The sequence below is a fragment of the Centruroides sculpturatus genome, unplaced genomic scaffold (genome assembly GCF_000671375.1).
Source record: "Centruroides sculpturatus isolate CEXI.00-Female unplaced genomic scaffold, Cexi_2.0 scaffold936, whole genome shotgun sequence".
NCBI classification, from domain to species: domain Eukaryota; kingdom Metazoa; phylum Arthropoda; class Arachnida; order Scorpiones; family Buthidae; genus Centruroides; species Centruroides sculpturatus.
This window is the reverse complement of record NW_019385217.1, coordinates 258,533-273,335: the sequence shown is the minus strand read 5'-3', so window position 1 is coordinate 273,335 and position 14,803 is coordinate 258,533. Positions and strand designations below refer to the sequence as shown.

The 14,803-nt window shown below is 33.9% G+C and overlaps 1 protein-coding gene across 1 annotated transcript; it reads left to right on the top strand.

The window, feature by feature from the left end:
• Positions 1–12,997: 12,997 nt before the first annotated feature.
• Positions 12,998–13,390, top strand: LOC111636307. The gene has a single exon (XM_023381525.1). The coding sequence runs from the start codon at positions 12,998–13,000 to the stop codon at positions 13,388–13,390; it is 393 nt and encodes a 130-aa protein (XP_023237293.1).
• Positions 13,391–14,803: the final 1,413 nt, after the last annotated feature.

Here is a 14,803-nt window from a genome sequence, read left to right as displayed (position 1 = left end):
ATGGTATTTTTCATTGCTTGTTCTGTGACAAAACTGAATTTTAGTCTTTTAAATTGAAATACCTAAATAAGGGGGGGCGAAATTTTCCTCCGCCCCGGGCGGCTGACACCCACGGTACGCCACTGGGTGGCAGCCAACTACTCTGGGGACGTAGATCGAATCCGGATAGGTCAAAAACCCTAGGAATTTTTCATGTGGTGGTTTGTCTGGATATGTTGGTCCATTCCGTCGCCACCTGGCGGCCCCAATGTAGACCTGCTCAAACCCATAATGACTTTGTTAAAAATGGTCTTCTTTGTGTCCTTAGAGCAGAAAGAGTTAAAAAAAATCATTCTGTGAAAAATTTTTGAATTGAAATCACGTGACTTCCTATCCAAACAGGAAGTTTGTAGGCCTATATTTTAATCAGTTTCTTGTCTCTAAGTTTTCCATATCTGAACTCGGTTTTTATCTATCTAACATTTTCTCGAGATAAAGGAAGGACAGACAGTTAAACGACGACATTGGGAATTTAAAGGCCAACAGTTTTTTAAAATCCAGCCTAATTAAGTGCTATATACTAATTAAAATTGGTGGGTTTCATTTAAAATTTCCAAGTTGCTCTTCATTTACAGCATTAACAAGATCCCTCGGAACGTTAAGCATTTATTCTTATCAATTTTCCTATCAGAAACGTATTTACGAATTATTGACTTGTACATTCATGTATGCATACACATACATATTTCCAACGCGTTTATGCAGTTACATTTCGAATTTTTACTGCGATTGTGAATAAAAATGAAAACACTACTATATTAAAGGGAACGTATGAAATTATTATCGATTCTTAATAAAAGGAGAGTCTGCAAGTTAACATAATTAGAGATTAAATACATGCTGTGTGAATATGCTTGTATGCTACATTCCGATGTAACTCAAGAATGACTTTATACATGCTCATCAAATATGCTTGACAATGTAAATTGTATATGAAGAAAATTGTTAATTACACATACTCTGAATTATTTACATCTACTTATTTTTATAAATGATATGATTTTAATAAAGTTTCTTTATAACTTGACTATACCTGTTTCTGTTAATATAGTGTTACTACTAATTTAATGTTACATTAATAATATTAGAGATACAGATGCGTTAAATATAAAGTTTTGATATAAGTGTTTTCACGTACATTAGGAAATATAGTACTGATTCTACCTAATCTATATGAGCATTCTTTCATACTCGGATATTAGAGCATGCTTAGGAATAAATGTACCCTGATATATGTGCAAAAATACGTCAAAATTATATTATCTTTTCCTAATTATCAATAATATTTTGGTCTCAATCAATTAATAATACCTATCAATTACCACTGAAGCTGTGTGTTTGTCCTTCCTTTATCTCGGGAATGAAATTAGATAGGTGAAAGTCGAGAGCAGATATAGAAGGCTTGGGACAAGAGGCCTTGTTTAATTACGTACGAACTTCCACTCATCTACGGAAGTCACGTTACTTCAACTCAAAACTTTACTCCTGGACAGAGTGAGAGAGATGACCTTTATGACTATTGTTAACGTGAAAAGTACGATTTACAGGTGTAAGACATTTCTAAAATGAGAGCATATATTTTATATTTAATAAATCAAAAATGTAATTAAACTTGCAGCCAAACATTGTGATGATTCACCATAAACAATTGTTAATGGAGGACAAGATGTCTCAAAGAAAATTAATGCAGTTTATATATATATAGATCCCAACTTTCTATTTACTTAAAGATCTAGAAGTTATGAGCAATATTATTATTTAATGTAATTATTTTTTACGTCATTTTTATGTAAATTAAATTGAAAAAAATATATAACTTACTTTAAGCATGTGATTAATAGAGAAAGAAAACTGGTAGAATAAACAAACATTACTGCAAATTGCAGGACGAACAACGAAAGCAGTAATAACTATTCTAATGATAGTTCTATGCTATATATTAAGTCAGCACTTGAGGTTTAATAATTTAAAATGAAATCCAATGATCACTTGCATACTAATGTTTGATTTATTGATTCTTGTGAACACGCCATCTACAATACAAACTAATCCAGCTTGGTTGCTTTGAAAACTTCTTTTAATCTTTACGTAGATTGCAGTACGGTAAGTAACAATAATATTAATACATCTTATTTCTTAACCGTTTATTTATTCATAATATATTAAAAATTCATTAGTTATTAAATAGAACAAAAATTTGTTCTATTTAAAAACAAAAAAAAAAAAACAAATAATTACAAAATTGCTTATTTTCTGTTAATGTAAATTGTGTTGCAATTTACAAAATGTCGACTTATGCATTCCCATTGTCTTGTACTGTCTTTTTGACTCCTTCATTAATTTAAAGAACGGAATTAGACATATCAAAATCGAGGCGAGATGAGGAAATCTTAGGAACTGGAGGCCCTGGTTAATTATATACGAACTTCTGCTCTTGAACAGAAGTCACGTGGATTCAATTAACAATTTTAGTTAGATGACCGTTATGACTCAATTGTCATGAGGAGAATTAAGATGTACAGGGGCAAGACGTCATTAATTTTTAAGTGACTTTTTTAACTTAAAAGATGATTAAACATTACGCCTGACATTGTGATGACTTAACAAAAAATAACTGTTGGTTTTTTACTTTCCAGGCTGTTATGTATACATCACAAGGGAATATTATTTTGGCATTGTGGGTTCTGTATCAGGAACTTTGATGCCATTAGAATTCGGTGATGAAAAATCGAGGAGATGGAGAGATAGAGATTGATTACGTGTCATATCTGGCGTCGGGTCGAAATTAATGAAAATTTTACTTGTTAGCATTTACTGTTTTTGTAAAACGCATCTCTACCGTCAAAATTCGGTTTCTTGCCATTTTATAATAAACAAGTCGAAAGGCCCGATGCAGGCACTGGAGCATACTAAATTAAAAATAATAATATACTGAATATTATACTGTAAAAATATTTAATAAATATAAAATAATTTATATTGTTAATTTAAATAATAGCAAGCCATTTTTGGCATACAATAACAGAAGGAAAGAAAGAATCCGGTTTTTTAGCTTTATATAGTTAGATATATAGAAAGGTTTTATAAGAAAATTTCGTAACTGATAATTGCATAAACCGCATTTCTTTATTTCATTATGATTAATAATGCAAAAGTTATGTTTTAATTAAATGTAATCTCATAACAACCGGGAAAGTTATGCAACTTGTTCCTAGATATTTTAATTGAGTTTTTAATGTTTATTATTTAATGTTACTTGTTTTTGAGTACTGTAAATAACACAGAATATATAAAATTTTTGGAAAGAATTGTTTTATATTTATTTATAGTAGTTAATACCCTGTGTTTTGCAGATAATTGCTATTATGATGCTGTAATTGAATATATTTTGGTTATAGCAAAATAAAGTGGTGGGTTGCAATGATGGGCAATCTGCGAATCTAGGAGGATTTTCTATGGAATCTGATTCTTATTTAGGTGCTATGCACGTGAAGAAAACTCAGAAAACTCCACGTGCTCAACCTGTTTGTCAGGCTCAATTTGGCGACGAAATTCGAGAGTTCAGTACTTTAATCTATTAGTGATCCAATACTTAGAATTGGTAATACAGGAAAATACAGGAAATACTACGACATGGTTACGATACGACACGTGAATGGCCTGCATAGAAATTTAATGAACGTATTATATACAAAATCAAAATTCAAATCATTAGTAAAACTTAAGTTTTTCAGTTTTACTCGGATTATGGGTACCAGTTCCGTTTCGCTTCAGTTTCTTCGTACATAATATTTTAAATGATTTGATTAAACTCAAAATAATTTATAATTATTAACTTTTACTCAAGAATGTGGCTTAATCGCTTATTTTGAACCCAATCTTGAATATTTAATTAGTTAAAAACTGCTTTCAATAAAGCATGAGTAAGTTTGAATCAAAACGGTAAATAAACAAATGGAAACTCGTTGAGTTATAGGTTTTACTAGTAATCAGGCTTTTCATGTGTTGTTTTTCTTTTGCCGCACGCGATGAATTTTCTGACAAAAACTTCGTACAGGTCACGGCCTATAGCCAAGGTTTTACAGTAATTATGTTGTTGTTATTATTTATAAAATGAAAGAGTTGTGAACAATGAATATTAAATTAAACATGCTTCGATTTGCTCTCACGCATTTAGTAACTTCTTTTCAACTGCATAACTGAATACATATTTTGTCTGTAAAAACAATCGCCAGCTCGCTCATTCCTCTCCTACTCTAACTGGTTATAGTGGCCGGATGGCCGAGCGGTCAAGGTTGCAGCCTACCGCTCTGGGAGACTTTGAAACGAATCCGGACAGGTTGAAAAATCCCCAGGAATTTTTCGGGGGGTGGCCCGGATATGTCAGGCCCCGTCCAACATCACCCGGTCGTCCCATTGTGTTTTAGCCGAACCCATAATGGGTTCGCTAATAGAGGCTCTCTTAATTAATGCCCGCAGAGCGGAAAGAGTAAAAAATCATAACTGGTTCAATCCGTTAACATGAAAATTGAACTAAATGTTGCATTTGTTTACAAATTATGTTTATTCACAAGATGTTTATTCAAGTGATTTCATATTAAAAAGTAAAGAAAAGACAGAAATTTTTATTCCTGCAAATATATACTCATAGAATAAAAACTGAAATCATTCACTCTGAGTTTCATTTGTGGTATCCATGTATTGTGTTTAATCAATACACTACAGCAGTGGTTCCCAATTAGTTTTTCCTGCGTACCACCTCAAGAAAGAGCTCAAACTCGCGTACCCCTTATAGCAGAAATTCATATTAATCCATACTAATATTATAAATTCGAAGGTAATTCTGCCTGTCTGTCTGTTATCTTTTCACGCTAAACCGCCGAACAGGTTTTAATAAAATTTGGCACAGAGATAGCTTATAAGTTGGAGATGGACATAGGCTACATTTTACTGCGAGAAAATATCTAATGCGAGAAATATGCGAGAAAATATCAAATGTGCACGATTTTCTTTGCACAACTTTGTAAAATCTGGTTGCTTTTTGATCAGCTTCGGTCTCGAGTCATCTTCGATTCGAAGTCGGTGACAATGCTTAGTTTTCATGTTTGTCATGGCCGAAAATCCGCTCTCGCAGAGGTATGATGTGCAAAATGGTAATAAATATTTCATTGCCGCTTCGCTGACATGATAATAATGATAATTGTATAATTTTTGTTTCTCGCGTAAGAATTTCATTTAGATTTTGTCACAAAAGCATTTTTTAAATGAAATTTCGAGAATATTTTTAGTTATAAATAAACGAATTTGTGCATTCGACATCGTGTTGTAAATTGCCGACTTTTTGATGGTCCACCCATTATTTTTTTGATTGCTTCACCTCGTGCATTTAAATTTTAAATCGACCGATTTTAGATTGCCGCGAGTACCCCTTCATGCAATTTCGCGTACCCCCAGGGATACGCGTACTACTAATTGGGAACCATTGCACTACAGGACCAAGCCCTCTAAGTTAAATCACTGAACTTTTGGTAGGTAATTGTGTGAGGCCTTGGGCTGAGATGAAAAACATTCTTTTGACCATATATCTAAACAAAAACGAATCTTAATCTTCGCGATTAATTAAAATTACGGGAACTAAATTATAAGTGAAAAGAGGTAAAATGAAATTATTTTAATGTTAAAACCAGGCAGTAAAAAAGAGAAAAATTACTAAATTAAATTCTTTATAAAATAAGATGATCAAAAAAGAAAATGTTAGTTATGGTACAAGGTTCGTTCAATACCGAACGAAAGACGGTATCGAATGATATTAATAAACAATCGTCTTTCTCGGGAACCGATATGGTCCAATTTCACTTGATAACAGAGAAAACCCAATCGGGGACCAAGAATGGGATTAATAACCAATAAAGTAACGATTTGCGAGATCACAAGATATACAAGCCCAGGCCACAAGGACTCTAACAAGTAAGTTCTTTTCCGTGGCGTCCCGTGCAACTATATCTCTCGCCGGGATGTTTCCCGCAAGGTTCCATCTTCGTCCTTTGTCGATGTATCATAGATCTTCGTTGAAAGAATCTTCCGAAATTTCAATCTGCATTAACCGGACATCGTTTCCTGTTCGAGAACTGGTCTTAGAATGCAACATCCTGTTAACGATAGGAAACCACTCTCGATCCTAGACTTTCCTCTTCTTCTTTCGAAGACTACGCGACGAAATATATAAGGACTTCAATCTTTCGTGACAACAGTACTTTTATTTTAAGTTAATTGTATAATAAACGGATTGTATTGTTTGTAAACGACGCATCGATCTCTGACTCAACCGCTTTCACATGTCGTTGAGTGTTACCGCTCGGCAGTCCAGACCGCAATAGAGACGATAACGATATATCTCTTATAATCGTATTTTCTTCTTCTTCTTCTTCTTTTTTTTTTTTTTTTTTATTTTCCCTTCGGCAGCCTCACAATTGTGGGTTGGTGTCTCATAAATGGGTTGGCCACGTGGAGTTATCCGGGCTGGAAACATGATGCGCCACATGTTTCTTCACGTGCCTAACTTAAATAGGGCCAGTTTCTTACAGTTGAGTTCTCCATGGAGGTATCCTTTTGGTAGATCGCCACATATTGCGTTACCGTATCCCATTAAAACCATTTAAAACATCTTTTCCTTCGATACTGGAATATTTTTTTTAATTTCGAAGTATCATGGTTTCAATCATGACAATTACTTTGGAGCTTTAACTATTGCGTTTAAATACGTGTATTGATTGTGGCTGTTTCCTTATACAAATATTAAACACCGCAAACATAAATTGAATTTTTAAAACATCTGGGCTAATTTATCTGTAATTAACATCACGTTTCATTTATATAAGGCGGATGACGTAATAAGTTAATATATAATTGTGACCAGAGGGTCGACACTTCTTTGTGCCTCGTCAGGACTGACACCACTGTGTCTTCGGGATAGACACAGAAACCGCAACTTTAGAATTTGCGCGAGTGGTTACGTACGCGGGCGATCGGATTCGGGATGGAGGAGGGTTGAGAGACGGATCGGAAGTGATTCACTCGGATACAAGATTAACAACTAAAATAACCGATTTAATTCAAAAAGAAAAAATACATAGCTCTAGGCTATCGAATAACGATCGAGAGAGAGAGAGTTTACAAGAAACCGCGAGTTGATGTATATGTTACCGCTAAAGCTCGGAAACTTGTTAATCTGCAGATTACCTAGCTAATCTGCAGATTAACTAGCGTGATCCGCTAAAGTTGCTAAAATTGTTCTGTTTCTCAAATTACCTAGGTAATGTGCAGATTATCTAGGTAATCTGCAAATTACCTACTAGGCACTCGGTAAAGTGAAAATAAGATCTTTGCTGGAACAACAGCAACGTTTCTGTACGCTTAAATTAACATAATGTTCTTTATTTAATTTTCGATATCTAAAGAATCAAGTTAATACAATCAAACAATCGACAAATTAGTTGATAGAATCAATCATCAACCAATTAAAAAACATACAAAAAATCAAACGATTTAAAATATTAATACAATTAGGGAAATTATTATATAGATAACCACCTATGGAATTTCGGGACTTTGAGTATCTATCTGAACTGAGGGGACCGAGACGACTTCAACGATACCCTACTTTTGGACCGGAGACGAAAAATAATAAAGTTATCATACTTTTTCTGGTGATCGCATGATGTAATTGTGCAGTTAATGTTACCTATGGTGAGTAAAATGGCGGCTCGTCTCTGATTCCAGCAAACAGAAGAAAGGAAACAGTGGGGACGCACGTTCTAACCTAACCTAACCTATTCTAATAAATTACCATAATTATTACCAACCAAATTATTAGAATAGGTTAGGTTAGGTTTGAACGTGCGTCCCCACTGTTTCCTTTCTTCTCTTTGCTGGAATCAGAGACGAGCCGTTATTTTACCCACCATAGATAATATTATCCAATTGTGCAGTCTAAAGATTGCTGACACTTTGAATTTTATAGCAATTGGTTTCTGCGGCAAGCACACCTATTTGTGGTACATTTATTTGCGGCAAAGATCTTATTTTCACTTTACCGAGTGCCTAGTAGGTAATGTGCGGATTACCTAGATACTCTGCACATTATCTAGGTAATCTGAGAAATGGAACAATTTTCACAACTTTAACGGATCACGCTAGTTAATCTGCAGATTAGCTAGGTAATCTGCAGATTAACTAGCGTGATCCGTTAAAGTTGTGAAAATTGTTAATCTGCAGATTAGCTAGGTAATCTGCAGATTAACGAGTTTCGAGCTTTAGCGGTAACATATATACCTTTAATGCACTTAATTGTGCGGATTCCGGATCTAGGACTTTTCTGACGTTCGTCGATTGTTCGTCGGTCGGTCGGTTAGGGAGGCGTTAAGTTCCTTTTCTCGGACGGCGGTCAAATCCAGGGAAATTGGAGGATATAAAAATCCGGAGTTCGAAGTTGTCAAACACCACAGAGTATGAAATCTTGTCTACGACACCTCTTGGGGGTTTCAGGGCACTTAATTGATACTCTCATGAACTCTCTCGACGACTCCTTGTCCTTGAGTCATTCCTTTTTATATCTTCAAATCACGTTATTTTTTCCAACCAATCAAGAATTTCTAATAGTAGTTCCCAGTGACACATCTGATGAGTTCCCTGGGAAAGAAAACGACTCCGGAGAGAGATGTGATCATTCTCCGATAATAAAAAAAAGGAAAAATTTTCGAAACACGAAAACTGAATTTTCTCTCAAAATTTGTTAGGTCCGGTTCCTCACATAATATGAATGATGCAATTCTTTGCATCTAACTTATACAATGCTGCTTCAACCGATTCTTAAGTTATTGTGTCAATTAACGCTGTATTTTGTAAAATGCGGTTAACTGTTTAGTCTATAATTTAGAAATTTCAGTTTTATTGAGAAAAAATTACTAAAAGAGTTATTTACGTAAACAAACATTATTGAGTTTTTATGACCTAATAAATACAAATTGCTGAATTATTCTTTGCCCTACCAGTGTGGACGTCACATGAAAAATTTTCATTTTAGTTCAAGAAAACTACTTTTTAGAAAAAATAAGTAAATATAAAAACGGAAACCTAGCATTAGTATCGCTGCGTAAATAAGAATTATTTTCATCAAAAATTACTATATATAGAGATAGAATTAGGAAATTTTTAAATGCGTATATAATTAATATCAAAATGTATGCAAATTACGATGAAGTTTTAAATAAAAATATGTGATAATTATTTGAAATTGTCCAATCAAGAGAGAGAGATAATAACGATACTTCGGTTTGCTGATAAAGTCGAACATGTATAATTGGTAGAATATATCTCACGACTCAATGCTTTATGGATGACAAAGCCATGAGATATGCTTGTTAATTTTGTATTCTAAACTGTTTAATACAGTTATATCTATAATGATTATAGTTAAATTTATTGAGAATTTCTTAATGATTGTGAAAATTTTACCAATATTAATAATTTAATATAATTTTCACTAAATACCATATTTAAATATGTTCTTGTTGTTATTATTATTCTTCTTGTATAAAGATAGAAACAATAACCTGTTAATTAACCTGTAAATCATTACTAATTCGGTTAATGATTTTATTTATTTATATAAATAAGGCTGAGATTATCGTTTGTTTGTTCAAGAAATTTTATTGAAATTTCGCAGTTTGTTATTTTCTAGAACAGTAGAATCCGTGTTGTACTGTACCTGAAAATATCCCGTAATTCTTATTTGGCCATTCATTTATTTTAAAGAAAAATTATGTAGTTGCGTGGAAAGTGTTTTATTATTTTGATATGGCATCCACGTGTATAAAAAGTTCTACATACATGTATTTTATTTACATACATTAAATAAACATCGTCGCTTTTGTCTATAATTTAAACTTTTCACAATAAACGAAAAAAAATGAACTGAAATTTAATGTAATAATTTCAGGTTTTCGTTGTAATTATTGGGATTTTGTTCAGTTTTGATGTTTTCGGCCTCATTAAGTAATTATAACTAAAAATATTACTTTTATTAATCATTGAGTATAAAGTAATTAATAATTAATAGCGTAATAATTGCTGGATTTATCATCTATAGTGTAATTAATACGGAATAATAATAGCGAATAACGAAAAGTATATAGGCCTACACCTATATAGACATGATGTTCAAGATTTTTACATTCTTAGACTCAGGACACCTTGAAATGTCGAGAAATGCCGAAAATTCGGAGTTTTTTGTATGTATGTATGTATGTATGTATGTATGTATGTGAAAGTGTAACGGACACTTTGTACTGTACATGTGATTGGTCGAGTTGCCAGTGGCGCGAAGCTATTGTTCGTGGGATTATAACTAAATGCCCCTAAGGCAGAAGACCCCTAACCGCGGAAACGGAAGTCGTTGCGGTAGTAATCCTGCGCGGTACGAGAGGAACCGCAGGGTCAGTTACTTTTTGGTTTGGTCTCTGGTTGTGAGGACGTCGAAGTGCGAGAAGCAAGAAGAACGAACGTATACTCCAGAATAGATTTGAACCTTGGGGTACGGACTCATCACTTTGAACTTGTACCTGGCTAAGATTCCCGTTAGCCGTAACAGAAAGGCACGATTTTGTTCACTCTATTAGAACCTTAATAACTCCTGTGCTTTTTGTCGAAGATTCCTGAAGTTATGCAGGAAGATTTGTTTATTGGTGCTGGTAAATTTCGGTGATTAAAGATCACCGGGTGAAGAGATAAAGGCGTCATGTTTCATATCTTAAGCAGGATCTTATAAACATATATAAATATTTTTCTCTATGATTATTTCGTTAAACGTTTCATCAATTTTCCGTTTTGTAGCAAAAATCTTGTATTTTTTTTAAAATGTGTTATATGAAAATTTCAGAAAATTCATGGACCTTATTCCGAAAATCATTTACACAAAATATATTTCAAATCTACTAACTTCAAAGATTCTACTCGCGACTATCAGAGTTTAAAAATAAAATGATCAAGATTAACATCAGACAAACAATTAATATTATTTTCTGTCTTGTAATATAATCGAAATGGGTTGATGATAATAATAAGTATTAAGCTCAAAGCCCAAACGATTAGGAGTTGAAAGTTGAAATTTGGTACACCGTTATACCCAGTTCGCACTGAGTATTTCAGTCTAGATTACGATCAAGGTCGGCACTATGCGTTGGTGCGACCTCTCTCGACCGTTTCAATCTCGACTAAAAGAGGTTCAATCCAAGGACAATATACTACTACTGTAGTTTAAAGTCCTTGGGTTCAATCGCAATCGACTCAAGAGAGTTCTTGAAATTAGATCCAGTCATTAGAGACTTCTCACAATCCCACACTCGCGAGAAAATACAAGATGGCTACGGAACACGTGTCGGACTGTCAATAGAGAAATAAAAAAAGACATCTGCAGAGACAGTGACATCTGTCTGTTATTAGATATATGGTAAGAAAAAGTATTTATTTCTGACAAAAACTTCCATTTTGTTTGTTTGTTGGTGTTCGTGACTTACTGCGTAGTTATGTCAGTTTTTATCATCGCGTATTACACGCGATGATAAAAACTGTAATAGCCGGGTTCTTCTCAAGCGGACTGCCTGTGCGAACAACTTGACGTTCGTCTGGCGAGACGGTTACAATCCAAATGTATTAGACTTACAATGTTATATGGGGCTGACACATGGGCAATAACATGAGCCCAAGAAAGAAAGATGAAGGTGGAGGAGAGGAGAGTTGAGATGGATGTGTAGAGTGTCAAGGAAGGATAGAATAAAGAACAATTTTATTAGAGGTTCTGTTAAGATGGACCCTTTGATCAGGAAGATGCAACAATGTAGTGTGAGGTGGTTTGGCCACGTAGAGCGAAGTAGTGAAGATTACATTGGAAAGAGGGTCGGAAAACTGTTAGTAAAAGGAAAGAAGAAAACAGGAAGGCCAAAGCTGCGATGAAAAGATAAGGTGGTGGAAGACTTAAGTCAGAGGGAACTGAAGAGAGAAGAGAAAACACGGAGATAAACAAGAAGGAAAACAAGTAAAAATTTTTTAATTAGCCCGGAAAAGGGGAGGGCCTAATTCTTGCACCCGATGAAAACGGGTAAGATCGGCTATATAACTATAAAGCTTAATCTACGTAAGAGTTTATCACACCGAATGTCCAATCTAACACATTTTAAAAATTCTATATTCCTCTACTGTACACAATTTAAAAAATTGTTTAAATGTGTTAGATTGGTCACTCGGTCGGTGTGATAAACTCTTACGTAAGATAACCTGTGCAGTTATATAAATTAAATACAATAATATAGTATAATATAAGGATTAGAATACGAAATAATCTAACAACCTTAATCTTTGCTGTTGTTATTTTTTTGTTCGAGCAACTCTGGGCTCATCTGCTAATTTTCCATAATTTATTTTTGGCATTCTATCCACCGATCTCCTTCAGTAAGTAGTCGAATCCTAACGCGTCCGCGAGATCCAAATTTGAATCAAGTTTCACCACTACACGAACTGTAACAAAAACTTTATTATACATGGTCAGAGCAACCGTATCGAACATTTACATTTTTGAGCGATACAATGAATTTCGCGTGCTGTGAACGAGTGTTGCAGTCCGACTTTCGAATTTCTGGCCTCCACACATTTATTAACACAAAGGATTGCCGTTAAAGCAATTTCTATTTTATATATATTACAATATCAAATGCATCAATATCAATTTTGCAGTGACAGCAATTAAAAATTACAAAAATATTACATATCTGAGTAATTCATAATTGCTGTCATTGAAATTTCTGGTTTACATATCTGGTCTCGTCTTTAATCTATCTAATTCCGTTCTCAAAATTAAGAAAAGACAGCAGAAACATAGGCAGCAGAAACGAAATTCTTCTGGAGCATGCTGAGTAAGACCAGAAAAGACAGGACAAGGAATGAAGAAATAAGGGATAGAACAGGAATGAAAAATATGAAGAAGATAGAACAAATTAGTATGAGATGGTTTGGACATACCAAGGGAATAGAAGACAATAGAATACCAAAGTTGGTATTGGAGAAGGACATGGAGGAGAGAAAACCTAGGAGAAGACCCTGTAATAGATGGATGGACAAGATAGCTGAAGACCTAAGAAAAAGGACAATGGTGTTTGTAGAGGAGTGGTGGAAAGATAGAAAGAGATGGAGGCCATTGGTCCATTGCCTATCCCAGGCTTCCTGGATTAAGAACGAAGAAGAAGAAGTCGTGTGTTTCTCAGTAGGCAAGTCTGTGACTCAGATAATATATCCAATATAAGCTTGCAAAATTTATAAATGCAAAGGGAAATATATATCTGGAAACTTTATCGTAAGGATTTACGTGCTTTGAATCAATCAGAGTGTTCTTTATATCCTTTATGTGCCACAACCATCTCCGAATCATTCCCGATTTCTTTTTCTTTGGATGGGAAGCTAACGAATAAACCTGAGTTTCTTTTTTCTGAAAAATAAATAAGAATTTAAATTAGAAATATAAAAAAATAATAGAAATATAAATTTTTATATCTAAACATTTTAATATAATGTATACAGAAAAAACTATCGATAGAATTATGTCATATACGTGGTAGTGTTTTACATATTTACAAATTTAGAAGTATTAGCATCTTTAATTATAAGAAATTTTTACGTAGTGAAGATGGATAGAACAAGTACTTGAAGTACGTATTATTATTATAGATTTTATTAAGAGAAAGAACTTTACTTATTGGACTGCGATTAATAGTTTACAGACCTATAAATTCCCACTAGCGTCAGTGTGTCTGCCCTTTCATTATCTCAAGAATAGAATTAGATAGTTGAAAGTCGAGAAGAGATATGAGAAGCTTAAGAGACAGAGGCATATTATGTCGTATTCTATAAATTTCCGGGTTATAGTGGCTCCCCTTCTATATTGTAATTGGATTTCTTTAACTTTAAGATGGATTTAAATTCTTGCGTGTTACTTCTATCGTGCAGCAGAATTACCAATGCTTTGCTTATCATAAATATGACGTCAAACTGGTCTTTTTCCTGCACGTTAGATGTTGCACGAAAGAACTTAAATCAACCTTCATAGAACGTCAGGATATTTCATCGGGTAGATTTATTTCCCACGTTGTTATATTGTAACATAATAGGAGAAAGTATTGTAATCTTGTATAATTTGATATACCGGGTCTTTTGAAAATATCGATGTTTTCAGACGCACTGAACTGAAAAAAGTAAGAAGAAAAAAGGAAATATTTTCAGGATATATGTGCGAGCTTCCTTGCGTTTATGGATGCATGTGTCTATTTCGACTGGCGGCTATTTACAGAACGATTCCGTAGCCGTAGTTTTAGTTTTTACCACGAGATGCCGCTAGTGTCATGACGTTTAGGTAGCGTATACCTTAGGTGTGCTTGGAATTTTCTTTTGTTGATATTTTAGCTTTAAAACCATATTTTATTATCGATAATTGGTACTGTATTCCTGCTACGTTGTTAAGAAATCGTTATGAGAATATTGCATTGAATGATATATCAGAAAATACTTGTTATTGCGATAGGCACTTCTCAAATGGAAATCTTACTATCAAGCATGTAAGGTTAGTGCATAAGCAAGTCCTGGTGGAGGAAAAGACTATATTCTGTCGTGAGACTTCATGTTCTAAAGGATTTTCTACTTTCCTTCGATTACCAGAACATTT

Excerpts from the sequence above, each read along its gene's own strand:
- LOC111636307 (XM_023381525.1), top strand. The coding sequence starts at position 12,998 with ATGCTGAGTAAGACCAGAAAAGACAGGACAAGGAATGAAGAAATAAGG.